General features: G+C 39.6%; 1 protein-coding gene across 3 annotated transcripts in view; it reads right to left on the reverse strand.

The window, feature by feature from the left end:
* The window catches only part of LOC124777031 (androgen-dependent TFPI-regulating protein-like), a 51,039-nt gene that overhangs the window by 10,119 nt on the left and 13,762 nt on the right, over positions 1-27,158 (reverse strand). For all 3 annotated transcript variants that reach the window (XM_047252290.1, XM_047252288.1, XM_047252289.1), the window contains one exon: positions 4,106-4,326. In XM_047252290.1, coding sequence (XP_047108246.1) covers positions 4,106-4,326 — 221 coding nt within the window. The remainder of the gene's footprint in view (positions 1-4,105; positions 4,327-27,158) is intronic.

Below are 27,158 nucleotides of genomic sequence, written 5' to 3' on the forward strand. Positions count from 1 at the left end.
TTACAGCAACACTCCACATACATCTGGACTTGGATCCCTAGAACACTCTCCCTCGTAAAGCTCACCTGACAGTCTCTCTAAACCATGGATGCACAGACTGCAGTACATGAGTCACATGCAGCCCACCTTTGATCTGATGGTAGCCTGCCCCTCACCATCCATTCTTGTAATTTTTTCCTCATCTTTCAATTCCTTTTAGAAAGGAGAGGACTGACACAATGTAGTACTTTTGAAGCAGACCAGTCTAACTGGCATTGGGGCTAGTGGATCCCAATTTTGAACAATAGCTTGTCTCAAGGCACATTATATTTGAGCTTGAACAACAATGCACTGGCACAGTGCTCATGTGTGCCTGTAGGGAAAGACATTGTTCAGTCATCAGCTGTTTGTGTATTCTAAAATACACACCTTGCATCAATGCACTTTATCAGCCTACTCATTAGTCTGTTGAACTTTTTGCAGTGATAGTAAGCATCAATTTTATATGTTGCTGTTACCTGTAAGCATTTACTTCATGATCATTGATCAATAATAATGTAAGAAAATTTTGTACACTAATCATTCTTTTGTTTATGAACATTTCTGGTTTTCTCTTCATAAGCACTGTTGTAAAGATTCGCTGCATCCAGTTGGAGGATGTCTAAAATTAAACCAAGAGTGGATAAAGTAGGACCAAGTTGAAAATACAGATTACAGGATGAGAATCAGCAGTTTCAAGATAGCTGAGCTGAAAAATACTTTTTTGAGTAGTTGCTGAATAATATCATTTTCATTATTTGAAAAAGTTTTGTAATCATCCCGAAGGAATACAGCTGAAGGGGATACTATGAAAGCCAACATTCTGCATTTTCTGAATTGACAGAAGACTAATGTAAACAGAAAATTTGTTTCATAAATGAGAATGGGAACATCAGTAAGTGATGTTCAGAAAACCTGTTAAAGACACAGAAACTGCAACAGAAATAAGTTTTGAAATCTCTCCCCTTATAGCAAGTAGACTGCGATTTAGTCAAAAATTGTTTCGATATGGCTGCTAAAAAATTTGCTCAAAATCTATTAAGCATTATGAGAAGCTTCAGCTAAACCACATGACTATGCAAAGGACAATTACTGCAGTATTGGCAAACATAAAGGACCAGATAAATATTTGCTCAAAGAAATTTGATTTCTTTTCATTGGCTACCGATGAATCAACAGACATACCTTCCACACCTCAGATGTTAGTATTAGTACAGGGCATAATGCATGAGTTTGAAGTATGTGAAGCATTGGTGGAAAGAGTTAATCGTCAGAGCAAACTAGATGTGGTGATATATTACTGAACCCTTACAACAGTGTTCGAACATTAATTTAGATCTGTCTAAGGTAGCAGGTATTGGGACTGACAGAGCACTTCCATGGAAGGAATTAATTCTGGATTGGTGTCATTACTAATATGGCATTTAGGTGTGCATGATGATTATTTGACACTGTTACAGTGTACAATCAACCAAGAGACTTTGTGTGCGAGGATAATAAGTTTTGAACGTGTCATGAAAGTTGTGGTTGCAATAATTAATTTCATAAAATCTCAGGGCCACATTCACAGACACTTTAAAACTATTTTTGAAGAAACTGACAGCGAAGGTGATTTGAATACAGAAGTAAAATGGTAAAGTTGCAATGAAATGCTGGATTGATTTCTGAATTACTGATCAAATTGAAATTCTCATGACTAAAAAGAACGGAAATATCTCTGAATTAAAAAATACAGACTGGTTATGTGTCTTGGCATTTTTGACTGACATTACTAATCAGTTAAATATGTTAAATACATGGCTTCAAGGCAGAAATCAATTAATTACTCAACTTTATGGCCATATCATATCCTTTCAGCTCGTTGTCGCACATCAGACAACAGATGTGTCACCAAATGAATTTATTTATTATTGTTTGGCTTTTGGGGGGAGAGGTTGGGGGGGGGGGGGGGGGGGGGGTTACATAAGAGTGTAGTGCTTAATACTTACAATATAAACTCTTATAAACAAACTAATAGAGCGTTTAAGTAATCTATCGACTTTGGAGTTGCCAGTGCAAGTTGATACATACCTATCAATTCCTCTCCTTCTGGCACAACATAGCTTTTGTTGGAAGTGTTAGCTCCAGCCTTCACTCTGCTTAACATTAATCTGTAAAACTTTTTCTAGTGGTGTTTACTGGATGTCAAAAGCAAGGGACTTTTCTTTAATTGTCCCAATTCAAGCCTTTTCCTAGTTACTGGCTTATACCTATTTTGAGACTCGTGTGTCTACCATTGTCTATAAACTGTGCTTCTCTGTTTCAAAAGCCCACTTGCTATTGTGTACTCCAGAGATTATTTACTGCAAAGCGTGGGTGCACTGGCAGTTGGGGCCAACGACAGCCTGAAAATGTTGACACTAGCCAAATGAAATTGAATACACACTGGTTTAAGATATATATGTTGTGCACTTGTTCACATGTCTGGGTAAAGGTTAACAACTGTATGGGCAGAAGCCTAGTGTGTGTGTGTGTGTGTGTGTGTGTGTGTGTGTGTGTGTGTGTGTGTGTGTTGTGTGTGAGTGTGTCTGTAACTGTTTTGAGTAGAAGCTCAGTAGCTTTTTGCAAATCATTTTGTTCAGATTGAAGTGGGCTAGTGCCCACACAAAAGTAATGTAAATGATAGATCATGTTATCAATTTCTGTAAGAGCAGAAGCACATTCATCTTTCTTAAAATCAGATCTAGTTGATGGATTTTAATCTCAATGTTGTGATCAAAGGCTAAATTCCTTTTTGTAAGAGTCCATTTGGTTAAACTGATAAGTGGGCTAAAGGCTGTACTTATGTCTAATTGTTCTAAAGGGCAGAAGTCGGCCCCATGGTTATTCCTCTGCCGGCATACCAGGAGTCTTCTGGTCTACCATCACATAATCTTTTGAGGCATTCTTCTGTGATGTGTCTGATGGTCTGTGGTTCTCCACAATCATTAAGTGGTGATGGCTGCTTACCGCATTTGTGCAAAAAATATGCATATATGTATTGTTTGGTTCTAATTCTATTTAGTACTGACCTCATTTTGCATGGCATGTGTGATACATGGCATATTATTTTGTCCAGCCCGATCCATGCATTACTAATGTTAAACTCTACAGCGAGCCTTGCTGTTACTGTTGATGATCATCCAGATCACAGTCAGGTATGGTCTCCATCATTGGCATCTTGATGTACTGTTAGATTTTTATAATCAATGATCTTCTAGTTTCCATTCATGAGAGCATTTATATTTAAAAGGTGAAGGAGTGCAATGTGGCCTAGTACTGGCAGTCATTTTGTAGGTGTTCATTTAATACTACCAGCAATCATTCAAATGGAGTTATTTAGTTGGACATTTATGTTTTACACGTATGGGCACAATATTCAGCAGCTGAGAAGACGAGACCCAGAGCTGAATAACGTAAGTTGGTTGCTGATGTTCCTCAGGTTGTACCACATAACTTCTGAATTATGTTCTTTCTCATTTTCAGTTTTTTGGCTGTTTTTGTTAGATGCTCTCTGAAATGCAGAGTTCTATCATGGGTTACCCTAGGTGCTTTGGTGGTTTATTATGAGTTAGTGTAGTTTTTGCTTTCTTCTGGGATGTTTATTACTTAGACAGAAGCAGGAAACCTTCATTTTTGTGGCATATGCTTGGGGGTCAACATTTTTCCCACTACATCTAGGTCCTCCATTGGGATTTCTTCTGACTGGTGAATTGAGGAACACTTTGTTACAGGTCCCTGTCATCGGCGTAACCAAACTTAATTGATTTTGTTTTTTGGTGTGCCTGCATTGTATAAGTTGAAGAAAATTGGAGCAAGAACTGATCCCTGTGGTAGACAGATTTTTAATTTTCTTGGGGAGTGGATATTGGATACCATGACCACTTGGAACAGTCAGTTGTTTAGCATACTGTCAATTAGGTGAGATACAAAAAGTGATCAGATGCTTATTATCTAGAGAACATGGGAAATCACTTACATAACATAAAGAAACAAGTGGTTGATAGGAACAATCTCATGAAGTATGACTCATTACTGTAGGGAAACTCATTACAATTCAATTACATACCATACAGCATAGGCCACTGTAATTGCTGCAATACCATACACAGTATTCCGTCGTGAAGCAGGATACCAGTGAAATGTTATTAACATCTCAGTAAATGCAGCAACAGTAATATTTGTGTGCAGTGCATGATTCAACCAAAGAGGCAAAAAGGCGTCCAGTGCTTTAGGCATTATGAGTTCACGATCTATTGAATATATAGTCCAGAATGCCAATGTCACGATCTGTACAAGAAGAAATTAAAATGTGAAACATTCATTACTGTTTTCTTTTCACTGCTATACTAAAACATTTAGCAGATATTGTTTTTCATAAAATTGAAAAACTGAAGTTCCACACTGTGCAAATCAGCTGTGACAGTTAACATAAATTTCTTACAGTCAAATAACAATAATACTTTAACACTGAAGAATGACCACATTACTAAAAATACACCCACAGTTAATTAAAATGTAAGAATCTCTAGAGACTTTCATTTGATATCAACATCATGGTTGCTTTAAGAATCTCACAGCCAAATAGTTAGTTTTTGTGAAGCAGTTTCCCAGTTATTGGGTACAGTCTTTAGCTGGAGGACACTAATTTTGGTGATTACAAGATGATACAGGCTGTATGTACACTTATCTTCACTATAGTGTAGTTCCTATATTGTTTCACATCACTATGTAAAATCTTATCCTCTGAAACATCATATTCCAATACATGATTACACTTAAGAAATTTAATTAAGTGTTTTACACAATAAAGTTCATTTTGTCTTCAAATAATGTCCCTGTTTGTCTCCTAAAATATGTGAAAACTATAGAACAAAATTTCCACAGTATAACAATCAAAACTGACTGGCATTAAGACAGAAACACATAAAAAACCAGGTTGACACATTGTAATTTGTTTTCTTATTCATTTTCCATTCATTCATCTTAATAATTGTTACATTATAATAAATGTATTGTGCCTTTTACACGCCTTCACAGGTTTCTCAGACATTTTATTTCTCACAAAAAGCTTGATACATAGTGCAAGACCTGCAATATAAGCAAAATATATTTTCTTTCATCTACAACAACTGTTTCTGTCACTATGAAAAAGACATTGAGTCACCTCATTCGCCTTGCCTGGCTCCATGAGACATTTTCTTATATCCAAACACAAAAACTGGCATGAGAGGACACTAGTTTGACAACATTGAAGAAGTCAAGAAAAAAATGAGGAGGAGCTGTCAGCCATTTCTAAACATGACTACAAGAAATGTTTCGAACAGTTGAAGCAGTGGCTTCCCCCCCCCCCCCCCCCCCCCCCCCCCCCGCCACAAAGCGATGCAGATGCAGCACAGTCCATGGCGTCCATGACAAGTTGTGCTTTGGCTGGTACTTTCACTAAACATGACTGAGCTGTTTCTCGAAGTCATGGCGGGCATCATATGAGTGCTGAAAAGGTGGTAGTACAGTTGTAGCTGCCATGAGGAGTGTTCAAAGTGTTCACACAGGATGGTGAGAGCAGAGACACAAGGGTGGGGTATCAGTGGCTAAGAAGTCAGGATTTGGCAGCCACACATGACAGAGAGACTTTTGTCTGGTCAAAGAAACAGCATATACTGAGGGGAAGTGTGACTGACATGAGGTGGTAATTTATTTGCCAGGGTGAACTTCTGTGGTTGTGGTCTATGCAGAAGCCATCCATGTCAGAGTGGGGGCAGTGGGAGGCAAAAAGGCAGGGTAACAACACGTTTCAGATTGTAGTTGAAGTCAGTTCAGGTGGAAATTCAATTGCAGAGTCCAGTATTGTCATACTGAACTCATGTCAGGAAGATGCGCTAACGTCGCCAGTGGTGGCTGAAGATGAACTGCTTGATTGAGAGTGGTCGAAAAGCAATCATGTTGCATGCAGTGCCTCTGATGTGTCGGGAGTGGACGTGGTACGACATCAGGTGGGCATGACTGGTCAGTGAGACCACGAATTATGGCAAATATGTCATCAACTAGATATTGTGCAACAACAATGCAACCAACATGCAACCATTGTGCATCACAATTCCCAATTTCACCAAGGAGTGTAATGCTACGCCATACAGTACTCCAAAACCAACCTTCCAATGAATTGTTTTAGTGAGAAGTGGCAGTGACTCTCATCAGTGCAGTGAATGAACAAACAATATCAATGCCAAGCAATGGAGTCTTATCGTGGACTTACTGTGCGACTTTGACACCATCATCCCTCCTCATGTGGTACATATTAAGCATTTATCTCGTCATCTTTCATATATATGACCACTTTCCATGCACTTTGTGGCTACCACTCCTTGTGATCCAAATTTCAAATTAGTACCACCAGAGCCACCAAGCAATCACATGGTTCGCTGACAGGTACCAACCACACCATGTGCAGCAATGGGACTTTCAAAAATGGTTCAAATGGCTCTGAGCGCTATGGGACTTAACATCTGAGGTCATCAACCCCTAGAACGTAGAACTACTTAAACCTAACCAACCTAAGGATATCACACACATCCATGCCCGAGGCAGGATTTGAACCTGCGACTGTAGTGGTCATGCGGTTCCAAACTGTAGCTCCTATAACCGCTTGGCCACTGCAGTCGGAGGCGACTTCAACCTACCTAGTATAGACTGGGATGTCTATGGATTCATTACAGGTGGTGCAGACAAGCCGTCGTGTGAACTACTTTTGAACGCATTATCCAAAAACTGTCTTGAGCAGTTAAATCAACAGCCAACGCGTAATGGAAATATTTTAGATCTGGTAGCCACGAACAGACCAGACCTCATCGACAGTGTCAGTGTTGGGACAGGGATTAGTGATCGTGATGTTGTCATTACGACTATGATTACAAAAGTTAAAAAGTCAATCAAGAAGGCTAGGAGAGTATTCTTACTAGAAAGAGCAGATAAGCAGTTGTTAGCATCCCACTTAGTAAATGAACCGAATTCGTTTACTTCCGGTACGATGGACGTGGAAGAATTATGGGCAAATTTTAAACACATTCTAAATCACACATTGGACAAGTATGTGCCCAAAAAGTGGGTTACAGATGGAAAAGACCCACCATGGTTTAACAGCGCAATTTGAAGAATGCTCAGGAAGCAAAGGCAGTTGCACTCGCAGTTCAAGAAAGATCGGGAGAATGAGGACAGGCAAAAGTTAGTAGAGATTCATGCTGCTGTAAAAAGAGCAATGCACGAAGCATTCAACCACTACCACCATCATACCTTAGCAAAAGATCTTGCTGAAAACCCAAGGAAATTCTGGTCTTACATAATATCGGTAAGCAGGTCGAAGGCTTCCATCCAGTCACTCACTGATCAGTCTGGCCTGGCAACAGAAGACAGCAAAACAAAAGCTGATGTTTTAAATTTAGCATTTGAGAAAGCCTTCATGCAGGAGGATCGTACAAAAATACCGCCATACTCGTACAGATTCCCGTATGGAGGACATAGTGATAGACATCCCTGGGGTTGTGAAGCAGCTGAATGGGTTGAAAATAAATAAATTGCCAGGTCCTGATGGGATTCCAATTCAGTTTTACAGAGAGTACTCTACTGCATTGGCTCCTTACATAGTTTGCATTTATCGCGAATCTCTTGCCCAATGTAAAGTCCTAAGCAACTGGAAAAAAGCACAGGTGACACCTGTATATAAGAGGGGTAGAAGGGCGGATCCTCAAAATTACAGACCAATATCCTAAGCATCATTTTGTTGCAGGATTCTCGAACATATTCTCAGTTCGAATATAATGAACTTCCTTGAGACAGAGAAGTTGCTGTCCATGCATCAGCATGGCTTTAGAAAGCATCGCTCCTGCAAAACGCAACTCGCCATTTTTTCACATGATATCTTGCGAACCATGGATGAAGGGTATCAGATGGATGCCATATTACTTGACTTCCAGAAAGCGTTTGACTCGATGCCCCACTGCAGGCTCCTAACTAAGGTACAAGCATATGGGATTGGTTCCCAAGTATGTGAGTGGCTGGAAGCCTTCTTGTCCTCGATGGTGAGTGTTTATCGGAGGTAAGGGTATCATCTGGAGTGCCCCAGGGAAGTGTCGTAGGGCTGCTGTTGTTTTCTATCTACATAAATGACCTTTTGGATAGGGTGGATAGCAATGTGCAGCTGTTTGCTGATGATACTGTGGTGCATGGGAAGGTGTCGTCATTGAGTGACTGTAGGAGAATAGAAGATGACTTGGACAGGATTTGTGATTGGTGTAAAGAATGGCAGTTAACTCTAAATATAGATAAATGTAAATTAATTCAGATGAATAGGAAGAAGAATCCTGTAATGTTTGAATACTCCATTAGTAGTGTAGCGCTTGACACAGTTACATCGATTAAATATTTGGGCGTAACATTGCAGAGCGATATGAAGTGGGACAAGCATGTAATGGCAGTTGTGGGGAAGGCAGATAGTCGTCTTCGGTTCATTAGTAGAATTTTGGGAAGATATGGTTCAACTGTAAAGCAGACCACTTATAAAACACTAATATGACCTAATCTTGAGTACTGCTTGAGCATTTGGGATCCCTATCAGGTCAGATTGAGAGAGGACATAGAAGCAATTCAGAGTCGGACTGCTAGATTTGTTACTGGTAGGTTTGATCATCACACGAGTGTTACGGAAATGCTTCAGGAACTCGGGTGGGAGTCTCTAGAGGAAAGGAGGCATTCTTTTTGTGAATTGCTATTGAGGAAATTTAGAGAACCAGCATTTGAGGCTGACTGCACTACAATTTTACATTTTGCGGAAAGACCACAAAGATAAGATAAGAGAGATTAGGGCTCGTACAGAGGCATATAGGCAGTCATTTTCCCTCGTTCTGTTTGGGAGTGCAACAGGGAGAGAAGATGCTAGTTGTGGTACGAGGTACCCTCCGCCATGCACTGTATAATGAATTGTGGAGTATGTATGTAGATGTAGCACACAGTACATGCAGTTTACACAAATCTTCATTTTTGCTGCTGCAGTGTCTCTGCATTCCATTACAAATTTTTGTCCATCACTACACTTTCTGAATCAAAAACTAAGTGAGCTGAGCAGTGTGCAGTCATCTGCAAGCTATGGCTCATGTTGGCACCAACAACACCTGTCACATGGGTTCTGAGCCATCCTCAGTTCACACAGGGGCTGGCAGAGGTGGTGAAGATTGCTGGCCTCACACATGGAGTACAAAGATCACAATTTGCATCATTGTTTCCAGAGTTGATTGAATTGCTTTGCTTTGGAGCAGAGTGGAGGCTCTCAAGCAAAGTCTTCGTTGACTCTGTGACAGGCCAAAGGCTCCAGATTTCTAAAACTGCATTATCATGTTGGTATTTGTAGGATTATCCTTGATAGTTCAGGGGTGCACCACACAAAGGAAACACCTATTCGGGTTGCAGAGTACTTGTGGAGTCTACAGTCATGGAAAAAATGAGCGAGACCCTCGCTGTTCTGTTATGCTGATCTGCACAGCTTTCCAGTCTGCTACACAGCATAAGAGGCAAGGTGACGGAGTGCTACCAACATACTATGCACAGGTGTGAAATTGAAAAACTATTTGAAATTTGTCAGACTGTTTTCAGTCATGTGTAAGACTATTTTAATGCTGATTAGTGTGTTAAACACAACATGTAAATATAAGATATAAATGAAACAGAAATGCTAATAGTATGAACTGTACTAATAAAAACAAATTTCAGCTTATCGAGATAACATAACTGTTTTAGTAAGACAAAGTACCCCATATCATCACGAATTAGGAAAATATTATGCGCATTCGGCTGCAAAATGGCCTGTGTCAACGTTCAGGCCAGTCATACTGAATTACCGTTGCTGACCAACCATGGAAGTTTGCAAATTTGGCAATACATGAAGATTCATAATAAAATTCAGTTAAAAATCATTCAGTGCCACACGTAAGTCAATTCAATTATTGACAGAAGTGGAAAAAGTAGGCAATAACAAGTACGAAATTCTACAATATTTTCATATTTACATCCACAGCGTGCCTGTACAGAGTAAAGGTAGCAATAAAACGTATTGGGGCATGAGAATTTTTTAAAATTGCTTTGCTGGTAGTCTATCTGCCTCTATCGAGATTAGAACCAAAAACAAACCAGAGCTCTCTTGCAGTAGCAAACACCTTTTACTACGCTAGTAGACAACCCAGGCAAACAGGCCTCTGTTATTACCCCAGATATGAATAACCCAGCAATTTTGCAATGAAAATGGCAAAATGATCTGCAGTTTCTGTTGCATAGAGCTTTCTGGACTCAAAAACAAGAATTTTCTACCTTTATGTCATTGCTTATGTGACAATCATTCGGGATATTTACCAAAATAACAAAATACTGTTATTAGCAAGTAAATTTAGTAGGATAATTCTGCACCACCCCAGGAAATAAACGACTACAGAGCTGCCAAATGTATTCTACAATGTTTCGAATTCTCCATTGGACTCACCACAGTCAGAAAATGCTCATTAGCAGAAGTGTTTGTTAAGCTAGCTAGCAATGGGAATGCTCGCACTTCTAAAATGCTGTGGCATTAATACTGGGGTCTGAATTACCACATGTAGAGGCAAATAGATTTTATTTGCATTCCTGTACACATGATTTGGATCAAAAGCATAGCTATGAGTAATATGCTGACGTATCGACTGCAACTACAACATTTCGAATAAAGAGTAGGGGGAATTATTTACGTGTCCCTAATCTTCAGTGACTGTCATGGCTATTTTCATTGTTAGGATTTCGTCACCTAAATTGGTAAAAATGGAATCCTACTAGTCTTACTTTCTTGACCGTCTATCTGTCCACCCAACCCTTAAAACCCATTTACCTCGAATATGGGTAGACATAGTAAGCAGAAATGTATTGCAGTTCCTTTGGTATATGATCCCTTCATGGTGTAAAAAAGTGAGTTTCTATGTCAACGCAATCTAAAGATATGGCTGTTTATGTAAAGAAAATTTACACGAAAGGTCAAAAAATGGCTCTAAGAACTATGTGACCAAACTGCTTAGGTCATCAGTCCCCTAGACCTAGAACTACTTAAACCTACCTAACCTAAGGACATCACACACATCCATGCCTGAGGTAGGATTGCAACCTGCAACTGAAGCAGCCGCGCGGTTCATGACTGAAGCACCGAGAACCGCTTGACCACCGCACCTGGCGAAATCCTTTTCACCTCACGTATAAGGATATTATATACTGTCTAGTGAGGATAAACTGTATTCACCAGCAACTCAGATTGTTTGATATTGGAACTTTTATGAAGCTGCATTCAAATTTTGTTCGAAGTCGTCTGCAGTATCCACTTATAAACCCTAGGAACATCGTATGCGATATCCACTTCTGAAGATGCTGGCAGATACTGCAGTACCATAACAAGTAGTTAAGAATTTATTGTTATTGGTCCATGCATGACATTTTATTTCAGTATCAATTTAACACACCTAAGTGTTTGTCTATGGCTGAAAATAATGAACAAAAAATAAATAAACAGCAAACAACTTTGACATTCAAATCAAATGTAACTCACATGTCGCAGTTACAACATAATTTCATTGTTACATCTACATGACTACATCTACAGGATTTCTTTGCAATCCAGACTTACATGTTGGCAAAGGGTTCATCGAACCACCTTCAGACTATTTCTCTACCGTTCCACTCTCTAACAGCGTGCGGGAAAAAGGATCACTTAAATCTTTTCTTACAAGCCCTGAATTACATTATTACTATGGTCATTTCTTACTGTGTAAGTTCCTGAGGAAATAATGTTTTGGCATCCAGAACAGATGTTGGTGATTTAAATTTCATCAAAATATCTCACGACAATGAAAAACGGTTTTGTTTTCATGAATGTCACCCCAACTCACTTACCAAATCTGGAACTCTCTCTCCCCTATTTCGTGACATTACAGATCTTGCTACTGTTCCTTGGACGTTTTTGGCATGTATGGTCAATCACATTTGTCAAGGATCCCATACCGCAGAGGAATACTATAGCAGTGAACAGACAAATGTGGTGAATTCAGTGTTTTCAGTAGACCTGTTGCACATTCTTAGTGTGCAGACAATACAACACAGTCTTTCATTTGCCTTCCCCACAAAAGAAAGTTGTCGATCATTCCAGTTTAATTTTACTGGGTACTGAGATCAATTGACAGTATTTCAACTTGTTCTTTGTCATGTAACCAAAAGTTAATTATTGTTACTGGATGCAGCTTTCATGTTTAATGTATTCCTCATTCAACAGAGTACACTCCTCGCACTCCTCGTACACCACAGATAACTGTTTCAAAGTATTAAATTGTTACTGATGTTACCAAGTTGTAGTGACATATGGCAACTAAGAAGTGGACTATCCAAATAAACAAACATTTCTTGCTTAAGTCGTTGCAGTAGGTCTACTACACAGTAACGTAAATTAGGAGCAGAGTCCATTAATAGATCGTTATCAGGAAAACCAGCTTTCATAATGTAAACTGCCACTACAAGAACGAAAGTTCCCAAACACATCAATGAGTTGTTGAGGAAAGTGGATACATTCTGTCTATTGAATTGCAACGCACTCCACTTACGAGGGGACTCACCAAGTGTCATACCTCGACCTTGCTGAAACTTTGCTCAGTGAAAGAGGGGCCAAAATAACCAAACACCTGTCTCGGCTTATCTGCATACACTTGATCGCTTCTGAGAAAATGACGGAAAAAGTTTTCAATGCGCTGTTGCTATAGTGTAGATACCTTCTAGTGTGTAAGGATTCTATTGAAGTGGTGGTTCAGCAGCTACCATCGCAACTTCAGAACTTTGTGCTGTGAGTTCGAAACCTGGTTGTTCCTTTCCCCCCCTCACTCTCTGAATTATCTATGAATGTTTATTCCAATTTATGTTGAAACAATGTTGTCATTACTCATCAATTAATTTACTTTGTAATGAAAGAAGTTAAAAAAATAAACGAATGAAAAAATGATGTGAAATATTTGTGGATGTCCTTGCAACCTTACAGGTTGTAAGGAGGTTCTAAAATATTCCACATTTCTTCTCATTCGTTTATTACTTTTTTAAATTCATTAATTACACAGAAAGTTAATTGATGAATAATGACAACATTATTTCAATATAAATTGTAAAAAATATTTTTAGATAATTCTGATAGAGAGGGAGGAAAAATAATAATAAAATAGCCAATATGGTCTCGAACTCGGGAATCAAAGTTAAGAAAGGACGACGGTAGCCATTGAGCCTCCGCTTCAATTGCATTTTTGGGCGCAAAAGGTATCTACACTATAGCAACAGTGCATGGATAACTCTGACCGTCATTTTCTCAGAAATGGTTGAGTGTCTGCAGATAAGCTGAAACACATGTTCACTTATTTTGTCCTCTCCTTCACTGAGCAAAGTTTCCAGACAATCAGTGTAAGGTACCTGGTGAGTTCCCTTCATTAGTCAAGTCACTTCTTGCACCCGGTGAGAACTATGTATGCCTCAGAGTAAACTCTGCCACTTGGAAACACGCAAGCGAGGATAAAAATGTTCTCCTTCTTATAAGGCAACCTTCTACAGCTAAAATTCATGGAGCGTTCTTCAGGTTGCTTCAGATATTTCATAAATGTTTCTTGCATTAGGCCTGCCATATATGCAAAATGTAAACATTTCATTACATGTAATATTTATCAGGATAAGACATGACAAGAGCGGACCAGTCCCTTCTGAGAAAAATTACAGATTCTAAGTTGCTCTACTGTGTAACGACGCGGGTACGGGCTTGCAATCTCTTGTTTATGCCACCGATTTCTGTGTTACACATACTTGGCCACTGCATTGTGGCTGCAGTGTTGGAGGAGGCAGTCTGTTTCCTACTGTTTTTACAGCAGATATTAACTGCAATGAATCATTCAGTCAATGCTAAATGGCCCATCTAGCTGAGGCAGACAAGGGCACTATAATAGCACTCCATGCAGAGGGATTTTCAAATAGATATGTAGCAAGAACTATGGGTCTTCACAAGTTGACGGTAGCCAGGTGGATTAGACGAAAGGAAGAGGGTGGTAACATGAATGGAAGCCTCATGGCCGCTGCAGCTCAGGATTGGCAGATATGCCGTTTCTGTGAGAACCATCCAACTGTCAACACATAACAAATTCAGCAAACTTTGGGTCTCAGTGTAAGCAATAAAACCATCACTCATCATCTAAGGTAAGGTGGACTGAGAGAAAGAAGTGCTGCTGTGAAAGAAACATTGTCTGTTTCCCACAGAGAAGCCCACCTTGCTTTTGCTGCTGAAAATGTTGACAAACCTCCCCAGTTTTGGAGGCGAGTGATTTTCACAAACAATAAAGTTTTCTCTACAGCATCAACTGGAAAAGTACTTGTTTACTGTCCAAAACGTGCTAGGTATAATCCAAAATATATTTACAGTTGCCAAAGGAGTGGCAGGGAGTCAGTAAAGGTATGGGTATGGATATCGGCCAAAGGGTGTGGGCTCCTGTGGGAAGTGGTAGGAAGACTCGATGCATGCAATTACATATCAATTCTGGAGAATGTGATGTTGCCTTCGGCGTCAGCAAGATTTGGCGATCATTAGATCATGTTACAACAAGATCGCTCACCTACTCATACATCACATGTGGTTAACAAGTGGTTTGACGACCATAGCAATATTCCTGTAATGGAATGGCCACCTAAAGAAGCTGACATTAATCCCATTGAGAATATTTGGGCAGAAATTGTCAGAGTAATACGGGAAAAGGGACAGTTACCATTGACTCGCTGACAGCCTTCTGATGTGATTCATAACATTTGGAATGAGTTACTTGAATCTCCTAGTTATATGGCTAGAGTTGTGGGCTCAATGCCCAACAGACTTCGACAAAATGGTTCAAATGGCTCTGAGCACTATGGGACTTAACATCTGAGATCATCAGTCCCCTAGAACTTAGAACTACTTAAACCTAACTAACCTAAGGACATCACACACATCCATGCCCGAGGCAGGATACGAACCTGCGACCTTAGCGGTCGCACAGATCCAGACTGAAGTGCTTAGAACCGCTCGAACACACCGGCCGGCATGCTAAGAGAAGAATTACTCACTTTATATATTCATGCAGTCTCTAAAAAAAATACATGACACCTGTGTATATGCAAGAAGGGTAAAAAGCAATTCAGCAAAAATGAAAAATATGGAGGAGAAGCTTGCCGATGAAGGCATAATTGGAGAGTGAAGGTTGGGCTAGAAGGGGAGGTAAGGAGGCCCAAAAAAGAAGAGAAAAAGCAAATTTCCAATAGACTTCGAGTCGTCACAGCAGACGGCAGTTGGTATATGCGATTCGAAGCAACAGTAGAAAAATAGTTTTATTTACTGATTTTTGAGGTTTTATTCTGTGACGGCTAAACAGTGCTGTTTCATGAGACCCACTATTTGTCCACTTGTGGCTAAACATCAGAGGTGTAAAAAATGTTGAGAGGTGTTGAAGTTCTCTTGAACAGTAATGTGTTTTAGACAAGAAGATGATTTTTATTTCATTTCCTTTTAACCATTCACAGTATACTTCGAGATTCTAATCTATGATTTCATTTTATTATTATGTATATTTTCTTCAGTGCAAGTGAATAGTAGTAAGTTTCGAGATATAAAGAATAAACGGAAGTTTTTAATTTTTGGAATAGCATATTAACAGTTAATATTTTCAGCAAATCTGTAGTTATAGGACATATTAAGAAGCAAGTCAAAAATGGCATTGTGGAAAGATCAAGTTGGTCTCTAAAGGGTGACAATGGTCAAATAGCAAATACAAAACTATGGGTAAAAACTATTGTTGATGGTGAGGAGCCATAGTCGATATGCCACTATTCTGTAATTTATTTCTGAAGTTTATCGTCAATCCTAGGATTGAAACCGATACTCTGTTTTATATAAAGAATATAACCTTTAAAATTTACTTAGCAGTGCAGAATATTAATACAAACCCACCGCCTTTAATTTTATTCTCACGGATGACATTGAGACAGTAAATAACAAGAGGAATAACAAAACACTCAGACTCAATATAGAGAATTCAAGTGTCCAGTGGATTCAAAAGTTTGCTATAATAGTGAATAACTGCTTTCACTGACTCCTTCATGCCTACGTTTTCTGTCAGACAATGTTTGAAACTAGGACTAGCAAGGTAAAAAACATTTTTCCACAAATTGTCAAATTGGAAGCCGAAGACCAAGTTACATACATTACGATGACAACAAATGTTTTCCAAGTGGACTGTTCACTGTAGGCATCCAACATATTTATTGTGTGTTACATACACAATATATAAACTGGCAATGTCACCAACACACAATACCACTAATCTATGAAACAACTGTAGCAAAACAGGGCATCCTCAATGTCCATGTGATGGATAAGATGACTAATTCGCAACATAAATGTCAATGTAAGCAGCAATTTCTGTTGGAACATGCTTCCTGGACCAAATAACATACATTTCCTATGTCTTCAGTTTGAATCATGTAGCAAATGTAATTTAAAGGACATAAAAATATCAAGTGGATTTACTAACATAATTATGAATCATTCAAGAACATAAATCGATGGTCACATAGTTGCCAAACATATTCTACAGTGTTGCCATTATCCATTAGACTAGCAGCAGGAAGAAAACGTTAGCTCAGCTGATGTGCTGAGGAGCACTGGAGAAGCTCATGCTTCTAAGACACCACAGCATCGCCTGCAACCACCTCGTGGGAAACAAAATACCTCAAGTATAAGAAAATGTGTTTTATTTGCATTATGACTTGGTGTCAAAGTATGGTTATGGATAGTACATATGCTCAGATTGCGAATCTAACATCATAAATATTGACAAGGGGAAGTGAATTAGGAATCCATCCTCTTCTGTAACATCAAATACATTTTGGTTATTCTATCTTAAATGAAATGCACAGAAAATCATTCACCAGAAGTGAATAACTTTTTAGCAACACCAGATGATATTAACAGCTTGACAGCACAGGTTAGCTGTGCGTTCCATGGTGTCATATCGTGGACTGCACGGCTGCTTGTGCCATCAGTTTGAATCCTTCCCTGGGCAAGGATGTGTGTTAGGTTACGTATGTTTAAGTAGTTCTAGTGGCTGATGACCTAAGCAGTTTGGTCGCATAGTCTTAGAGCTATTTTTTGGCCTTTTGTGTAAATTTTCTTTACATAAACAGCCATATCTTTAGATTGCGTTGACATAGAAGCTCACTTTTTTACACCACGAAGGGACCATATACCACAGGAAATGCGATACATTTCTGCTTATTATGTCTATCCGTATTCGAGGTAAAAGGTTTTGAAGGTTTGGGTGGACAGATAGACGGTCAAGAAAGTGAGACTAGTAGGGTTCCATTTTTACTGATCTACCTGACAAAATCCTAACAATGAAAATAGTTATGATAGTTACTGAAGATGAGGGCTGCATCAATAATCCCCCCTACTCTTTATTTGAAATGTTCTAGTTGAAATCAATACATCAGCATATTACTCATAGCTAAACTTTCGATCCAAATCACATTTACAGGAATGCAAATAAAATCCATTTGCCTATAATGTGGTAATTCAGATACCAGTATTAATGCCACCGTGTTTTAGATGTGTGAGCATTCCCAATGCTAGCTAGCTTAGGAGACACATCAGTCAATGAACATTTTCTGACTGTGGTGAGTCTAATGGAGAATTCGAAACATTGTAGAATATGTTTGGCAGCTATGTAGCCACTTATTTTCTGGGGTGGTGCAGAATTATCCTACTAACTTTACTCACTAATAATAGTATTTTGTTATTTCGATAAACATTCTGAATGATTGTCACATAAAGGTAGAAAATTCTTGTTTTTTAGTCCAGAAAGCCCTATGCAACAGAAACTGCAGATCATTTTGCCATTTTCAATGCAAAACTGCTGGCTTATTCATGTCTGGGGTAATAAAAGAGGGTTGTTTGCCTGGGTTGTCTGCTAGCATAGTGAAAGGTGTTTGCTACAGCAAGGGTGGTCTGGTTTGTTTTCAGTTCTAATCTTGATGAAGGCAGATAGATTATCAATAAAACAATTTTAAAAAATTCTCATGCCCCCAGTACGTTTTATTGCTACCTTCATTCTGTACAGGTGCCCTGTGGATGAAAATATGAAAATCTTGTAGAATTTCATACTTATTACTGCCTACTTTTTACACTTCTGTCAATAATTAAACTGACTTACGTGTGGCACTGGATGATTTTTAACTGACTTTTATTATGAATCTTCATGTATTGCTAAATTTGCAAACTTCCATGGTAGGTCAACAACAGTAATCAAGTATGACTGGTCTGAACATTCACACAGACCATTTCATGTTTGAATGCAGATAATATTTTGCTAATTCGTTATGATCTGGGGTACTTTGTCTTACTAAAACAGTTGTGTTATCTCGATAAGCTGAAATTCATTTTTATTAATACAATTCGTACTAATTAGCGTTTCTTGTTTCATTTATATCTTATATTTACTTGTTTTGTTTAACACACTAATCAGCATTAAAATAGTCTTACACATGATTGAAAATAGTCTGACAAAGTTCGGATAGTTTTTCAATTTCACGCCTGTGCATAGTATGTTGGTAGCACTCCATCACCTTGCCTGTTATGCTGTGTAGCAGACTTTAAAGCTGTGTAGATCATCATAACAAAAAGGCAAGGGGTCTCACTCATTTTGTCCATGACTGTACATGTGGGTTTTTTAGGCTAGGCAGTAGCTTGAGATGCTTTGTTGAACACTTGCCAGTCAATATGCAGCAAGGAAAGTCAAACGGCATTAAGAATAACGACATTTTGACTGTCAAACTTTTATCAGTAACCTGTCAAAGTATTCATAACAAAGTTTCTGGATTTACTGCCCTCCACGAAAGTTCTTGTGCTCATATTATTCTTTGAACTGAGAGCTGGCTGAAACCTGAAGTGGAAAGCTATGGGATATTTAGCAATATGTATCTGAAAGAGAGATTAGAGCCCATCATAGGGGAGTGTTTATTGCAGCTGATGAAAATATATTCTCTATTGAGGTCAAAGTGAAGCTACCTGGTCGCATATAACAGATATAGGGTGAAACCAAGTTAATTGCTGTTTGTTTTTACCGGCCACCCAATTCTGATGTGACGCTTCTAGAGTCATTCAATGAAAGTCAGTAGCACAACAATACTCATATCATGCAATACTAGTTGCAGGCAACTTTAACCTACTGAGTATAAACCAGGATGCCTATGGATATAATGTGGGATGGGGAAGGGGGGGGGGGAGGGAGGAAGGGAAAGACAGTCATGCGAAGTACTTTTAAACATGTTTTCTGAAAACTGTCTTGTGCAGCTAGCTCAGAAGCCCACACAGAATGGAAATGTCTTGGACCTTTTAGCTACAAATAAAATAGGCCAGACCTTATTGACAATGTCAGTAAAGAAACAGGGATTGGCAATCTGATGTCACTATAGCAACTACAGCTATGAAAGTAAGTCAGTCAAGAACACTAGGAGAGTGTTCCTCCTAGACAGAGAGTGAACTGATGTCATTTAGTTCCAGTAAGATGGACATAGAGGAATTATGGGCAAAGCTGAAGCAGATTGTAAATTGTGGTCTGGAGATTTTTGTGCCTTGTAAGTGGATCAAGGATGGAAAGACTCACCATCATTTAATAACAGTAAGTTAATATGGATGAGTAAGAAAAAACACCCTGTAATGTTCAGATACAGCATTAGTAGTGTCCTGCTTAACACATTCATGTTGTTTAAATATCTGGGTGTAACGTTGCAAAGCAATTTGAAATGGAACAAGTATGTGTGAACTATGGTAAGGAAGGCGAATGGTCAACTTTGGTTTACTGGGAGAATTTTAGGGAAGTGTGGATCATCTGTAAAGGAGACCAAATATAGGATGCTGTTGTGACCTATTCTCAAACACTACTCAAGTGTTTGGGATCTGTACTGGGTTGGATTAAAGAAAGACATCAAAACAGTTCAGAGGCAGGCTGTTAGATTTGTTACCGGTAGGTTCTAACCTCACGTAAGTGTTACAGAGATGCTTCAGGAACTCAAATGGGCTGCCTAATGCCTGAGCCCAAAATATTTTATAGCAGAGGGACAGCTGGAGACCTCCTATTTCCAGGAAATTGATGAGGAAGGAAGAGGAGGGGTAAGATTGACACATCTGCCCAATGTATTGTAAAATCTTGTTCAAGAACTCTTGTTATTCTACATGATAAATAATTAAGTAGTGTGAGTACATAATCAGTCAACCTTGCGCACATATATGTTCAATACTATTTAATAATACCCTTGTACTGACATTCTACAGTCATACGCACTCCTCAAAAGCAAAATGAGTAAACGTAAGCAACTGAAGAGTTATTATGAAATGAAATTAATGATTTTTTATTTACATTTTAATAATGCCAATAATGTTGAAGAACAGCACCTCTCCTGCAAATGTACATCTCCCTAACTTCTACAACTACATTTATACTCCACAAGCCACCCAATGGTGTGTGGCGGAAGGCACTTTATGTGCCACTGTCATTACCTCCCTTTCCTGTTCCAATCGCGTATGGTTCGCGGGAAGAATGACTGCCAGAAAGACTCCATGCACACTCAAATCTCTCTAATTTTACATTCGTGATCTTCTTGAGACGTATAAGTAGGGGGAAGCAATATATTCGTTACCTTATCCAGAAACGTACCCTCTCGAAACCTGGCCAGCAAGCTACACCACGATGCAGAGCACCTCTCTTGCAGAGTCTGCCACTTGAGTTTGCTAAACATCTCCATAATGCTATCACGCTTACCAAATAAACCTGTGACTAAACGCACCGCTCTTCTTTGGATTTTCTCTATCTCTTCCGGCAACCCAACCTGGTATGGATCCCACACTGATGAGCAATACTCAAGTATAGGTTGAATGAGTGTTTTGTAAACCACCTCCTTTGTTGATGTACTACATTTTCTAAGGACTCTCCCAATGAATCTCAACCTGGCACCCACCTTACCAACAATTAATTTTATATGATAATTCCACTTCAAATCGTTCCTTATGGATACTCCCAGATATTTTACAGCCTCACCGCATCACCAGCCTGTGGATACACCTGCATCACAACTGACAGCTTTGCTGCCACCATGGCATCCAACCCACACAAGCGTCAGTCATCATGTAAAGTTTAAATATCAAGACATTCCAGGTACTCTGCACACTATGGATGGTGACCGGGGGGGGGGGGGGGGGGGGGGGTTAGGGAGGATGGTAGGGACAGTGATGTATTTTTTGTTTGTGTGTAGTGAAATTATTGATATGCACACATTACATCTCTGGCACAGATTCTTTATCTTTGTTGTAACTGTCAACATTGGTGTTAATAATTATACACCCATTAGTTTCATTAATTTACTCTGCATTTGTGAATCACAACATAAAAATGTTCAAAACAAAGAGATCTCTGGCACAAGCTGCTCGTTAGAAACCATGCACTTTTATGCAAATGAATAAAACATGTTAGCAGTATCACAGTAGTATTTCACAAATCTCTTACTCACTCCACTCTAAAGTTCTTTACACTCAGGCATTAGGTGGTTGCAGTGGGGTACAGTGAGTGACAAATATTCACTCCATATAAAATTTAAAACCTGTATATTCAGATGGTCATAACTACTATCAGAATTATGGCCCAATTTTTGTGTGGAATTGATTATTGGTGCTGATATCTTGCAAGCATGCTTTCTCCTCCCATAATGTGAGGTCAAGTTGGTGATGTTTTGTTGTTAGGACTGGCATCACTATCCAACACAGCAGAACTTACACAGTTAGTGCTGCAAGCAAAGTACCACTGCTCCAATATCTGTTGTTCACCAGATTCTCTCCAAAGTAATCATCAGGTGCTTGTGCACAAAGAATTACACAGCTGTTTGCATGCAGTGCTATATATACACTCAAACAGATTTGCCCCTCCAGCCACCATACCCTGGCCCTTTCTCGGTGTTGTATAGAGGACACATTCTGTATAACGTCTCCATTGCACATGTTGAAAAGCATGGGTTTTTTCCCCAACTGCCCCAGACACCTTGGTGACATCTCATGCCACAAACAGTCCATTGTCATAGGGTCATACTTCCCAGACCCTGAGCAACCCTGTGTCACCAGCCTGTGGATACACCTGCAGCGCAACTGACAGCTTTGCTGCCACCATGGCATCGAACCCACACAAGAGCCAGTCATCATGTAAAGCTTGAATATCAAGACATTCCAGGTACTCTGCACTATGGATGGTGAAATGGGAGGGGGGGGGGGGAGGGGTGGGAGGGACAATGATGTATTTTTTGTTTGTGTGAAGTGAAATTATTGATATGCACACATTAGATCTCTGGCACAGATTCTTTATCTTTGTTGTAACCTTGTCAGCTCAGTGTCTTCTTGACCAAACATTCTTATATGCTTTCACTGGTGAATGAAAGTTAATTCTGTACATTTAAATAATACGTATCATTATTTATGTGGCATACCTACCTAATCCACAATGGTCTCAAGAATACATTTTCTTAGGTAGTATTTCAGTGTTATGTTTTGTATTGCTTGAATCGAATAGAATACTGTTTTGCATTCCTATCCTTCTTTATAAGTTTCTCCTACTATTGAGAACTTTACATGTATCAGCAAACATTTTGCTAAGAATTATGAATCCTACATGTTTAAATATAAATTATTTTTATTCAAAAATTTATTGCTTAAGAAAGTATTTTGATTTGTGCACAGCTCCTAGACTATTACAGTTTTTGTTTCTGTCACAGTTTATTCTCTCTATATATCAGCCACTCTTGGATTTGCTGTAGACAATGCCACTCACTTCAGTCCTAGATGTTTTGTAGAGGTTATTGTCAGACTGAATAGTACCTAATAATGTCCTAATAATTCCACAATGTTACAAAGATTTCATTAAGTATTTGTATTGCTGAAGAGATGGATCAGAAAAACAAAATGGTGGTAATGAGAACACTGTTGTTCTCAAAGTAATGCAAATTTCAACATAGGCATGTAAAAAAATAGGAGCTATAAAGAAAGCAAATTGCATAGAGAAGATGGTGGTTTAATAGACTTGATTAAAACCTAATATTAATGGAACTGCTGCAAAATCATATTAGTCATGCCTTAGACTTACTTAACAACATAGGAAACTCACAAGAATAATAAATTATAGATCTTTCAGTCTTCTATCCATAACACATAAAATTATCCTCAACCACACAAAAAATATAAGATTTTAATCAACAAATGTATTTCAGAAGTGGTACTAGTACAGTAGACCACCTGCAAGTTGTGAACAAAACTATAGAATAGAGCAATGTGTATGAAATACTCCTTTGTCAGGGATTCATAGATTTGAGAAAAAATGTGCTTGCCTAAGTATCAATAAAATGTTTACTAGAGCTCTCAACAATATATGTCAGTGCTACAGTTTCTATCAGATTTTACCAGAATAAATGAAAAATCAGAACAGAGAGCTCAACCAGACAAGGAGATTTGTACCTCCAAAACTATTCTTGACAGTCCTAGAGGAAGTTTTGAGTTTCCTAAATTGGAAAAAATGCTCACCTCAACATATTTTTTATTTGACAAATATCTTTATGAACACACTGATGGTGATGCCAATGAGAAGCCCTCTGTCACCAGTAGTGGTCAATGTAAGAGGAGCTGGACTTTGCTAATTTTAAGCCTGATTTTTTGGAGACATTTTGTGAGACATCAGTGGTGTGTTTCTGTGGTAGAACTTATTCATTTATTTGTCCATGAGACCTTGTTGTTACATAGACTGTATATAAGATGTTGGACGTCATTTAACAGAACACAGTTTCCATCATTTTAACATCATCAACCTCTTATGGTTACACTACTTATTACTGGTACATTATTCGTATTTGTTCAGTGGTTGCAATGTTACTACAGTTTCCACAGATAAGACTGGTACATTGTTATTCATACTGGCATATTATTATCTATCAAAATACTCTTTCAGACTGTAGAAGCAGTGATCAATTAGATATACATTTACTGTGGCTTTGAACCCTGCTATGTTGTTTACAGGTTGTATGTTACTTGGTAGTTTCCTGAATATCTTTTTTCCAAGCTGCAGAACACTTTAGTAGAGCTTAGTTTTTGTATGGTGCATATAGAGATCCATTTTTTGCCTTGTGTTGTGAGTGTTACATCTTCATTTTTGAGGAAGGGTGACGGATTTTCAATTGCATAGTGCTGTATGAATACTATGGTTTCAAGTATATGAAGGCATGGTAGGGGGAGGATTTGCATGCAGTTTTCTGAAGAGTGGCTTGCCAGATTTTCTGTGTTTGGCACACCTTCTACGATTCTCATGATTCTTTCTTCAATTCTAAATACTCTGAAAGGTGTTTAGAGAAGCTCCCTTGGAAAATGACTCCATACTTCAGGACAGATTGGACACTTGCATATTACACATTTTAGGCAGTCTTTGCTACAGCAGCTATCATGGATCCTCATCACATAGCAAATTGTGTTCAATGTTTTGCTGAGACTCTCAATATGAATTCCGCACCTGACATTATCCTGGATCCAGAGCCCAAGAAACTTTGTCAGGTCAACTCCATTTACAGCTTTGTTTGACAACTGGATATTTATAGTATGTGGAACCTTTTACTTGACATTGTGGAAGTTGTAACTCTTCAGGCTTTCCCGGCGATCTAATGACATCTTGGTTTGTCGGGTGTTCTGCCGGATATCAGCATCGTACTTGCATGATATTTCGGTCACGTAGCTCGAGACCTTCATCAGGTGCGACCTGAGACTGCTCCTCGAGTGGACCTGGTCCAGTATTTATGTCTATGGCCTTCCCCCTCCACCAACGGCTGCAGGCACTTCCTCTGTGGTCCGCGCCCATTCCCTGTGACCTGCGGAGCGTTGCTGCTCCGTTTTCCGTCCGCTGCGGTTCTAGGTGTTCCCTCTGAGGTCCGTGCCCACCAAACCCGCTCCTGGGGGTTTCATCTACGGTCTGGGGTACCAGGCGTTCCCCTACGGTCCGCGCCCGCTCACCACGACCTGTTGGAGCGTTGCCGCTCCGTTTTTCGTCTGCTGCGGCTCTGGATTTTCCCTCTGCGGTCCGCGCCCACCAGTCCCACTTCTGGGTGTTCCATCTTCGGTCTGGTGCTCCTGGCAGTCCGTCAAGGGCTCGTTTACCATCTCCATGTCTCTGTTCTTCTGTTTGTGTAGTGTTGCAGCTGGCCCCGTTGCTCCTTTAACAATTCCAGAGCCGGATCCCAGGCTCTGCTTAGCTGGTACCCTGTGTCACGATTCATAAGATCGTCAGCCATTTTAATCTCAATCGATTCTCTTATAACACTGTCCCAAAATCTGGGTGTTTGTGCTAGAATCTTGGTATCCTCATACTTCATGGCATGATCTAGTTCTAGACAGTGTTCAGCAATGGCTGACTTAGTCACCTGTCTTAATCTAGTGTGCCTCTGATGTTCTTTGCACCTGATCTCCACAGTTCTTGTCGTCTGGCCAATGTAGGACATGCCACATTGACAAGGTATATTGTAAATCCCTGGTTTTCGTAACCCCAGGTCATCTTTGACACTCCCCAGCAGTCCCCCGATCTTGTTGGATGGACAGAAAACACACTTGATATTGTGTTTACGCAGGATCCTACTGATTCTGGCAGAAATAGAGCCAGCATAGGGCAGATATGCCACCTTCTTTGCTTCATCTTGGTCTTCTTCAGGAACCTGTGGTATAGTGGCTGGTCGGAGTGCCCTCTCAATTTGTCTGTCCATGTATCCATTCTTGGAGAAAACTGTTTTGAGACGTTCTATCTCTATGGGTAGATTCTCTTGGTCTGATAGGGCACGTGCTCTGTGGACCAAAGTCTTCAGAACCCCATTCTTCTGTGCAGGGTGGTGACAACTGCTGGCCTGCAGATATAAATCAGAGTGTGTTGGTTTTCGGTACACACTGTGGCCAATTGATCCATCTGCTTTCCTCTGGACTAGTACATCCAGAAATGACAGCTGGCCATTCTTCTCCAGTTCCATGGTGAACTTGATATTAGGGTGGCATGAGTTAAGATGTTCAAGAAACTCATTGAGCCTGTCCATCCCATGTGACCAGATCACGAAGGTGTCATCCACATACCTAAAGAAGCATGTGAGTTTAAATGTGGCTGTCTCCAATGCCCTCTCCTCAAAACTCTTCATAAACATGTTGGCAACCACAGGGGACAGTGGGCTGCCCATAGCTACACCTTCAGTTTGCTCGTAATATTGGTTTCTGTACAGGAAATACGTGGATGTCAGTGTATGACTGAACAGGTCCAACAGAGCACCATCAAATTTCTCTGCAATCAGGTCTAGTGAGTCCTTCAGTGGGACCCTAGTGAACAGCGATACCACATCAAAACTAACCATGATGTCCGAATCTGTGATGTGCAGTTGCTTGAGGCGTTGCAGGAAATCTTCTGAGTTGAGGATGTGGTGAATACATTTCCCCACATATGGAGCCAGGAGACCTTTCAAGTACTTGGCTGTTGTGTACGTAGGTGCCCCAATATTACTGACAATAGGATGTAGGGGCACACTCTCCTTGTGTATTTTAGGCAGACCATACAGTCTAGGTGGCACTGGCGCTTTTTCCCGTAGTTGTCTGATGATCTTATCGGGCATCCCTGTTTCCTTCAGGAGAGCGCTAGTCTTCTTGGCCACCTTGTCCGTGGGGTCACACTCCAGAATTCTGTATGCAGGGTCCACCAGAAGTTGGCGTACTTTCTCATCATAATCCACCCGCTGCAAGATGACAGTGGAGTTCCCTTTGTCTACTGGCAGTACCACAATGCTGTTGTCTTCCCGTAGTTTCTTGAGTGCAAGTGGAAGTTTATTGCTAGTTTTTCCTTCATTTATAATTAACTTATTGTATGTGAACCATTTTGCTTTGGTACCCATTGTCTTTGTTATGTTATCTTGTAGTACGTGTTCTGATTTTG

The sequence above is a fragment of the Schistocerca piceifrons genome, chromosome 2 (assembly GCF_021461385.2).
Source record: "Schistocerca piceifrons isolate TAMUIC-IGC-003096 chromosome 2, iqSchPice1.1, whole genome shotgun sequence".
Classification (NCBI taxonomy): Eukaryota; Metazoa; Arthropoda; class Insecta; order Orthoptera; family Acrididae; genus Schistocerca; species Schistocerca piceifrons.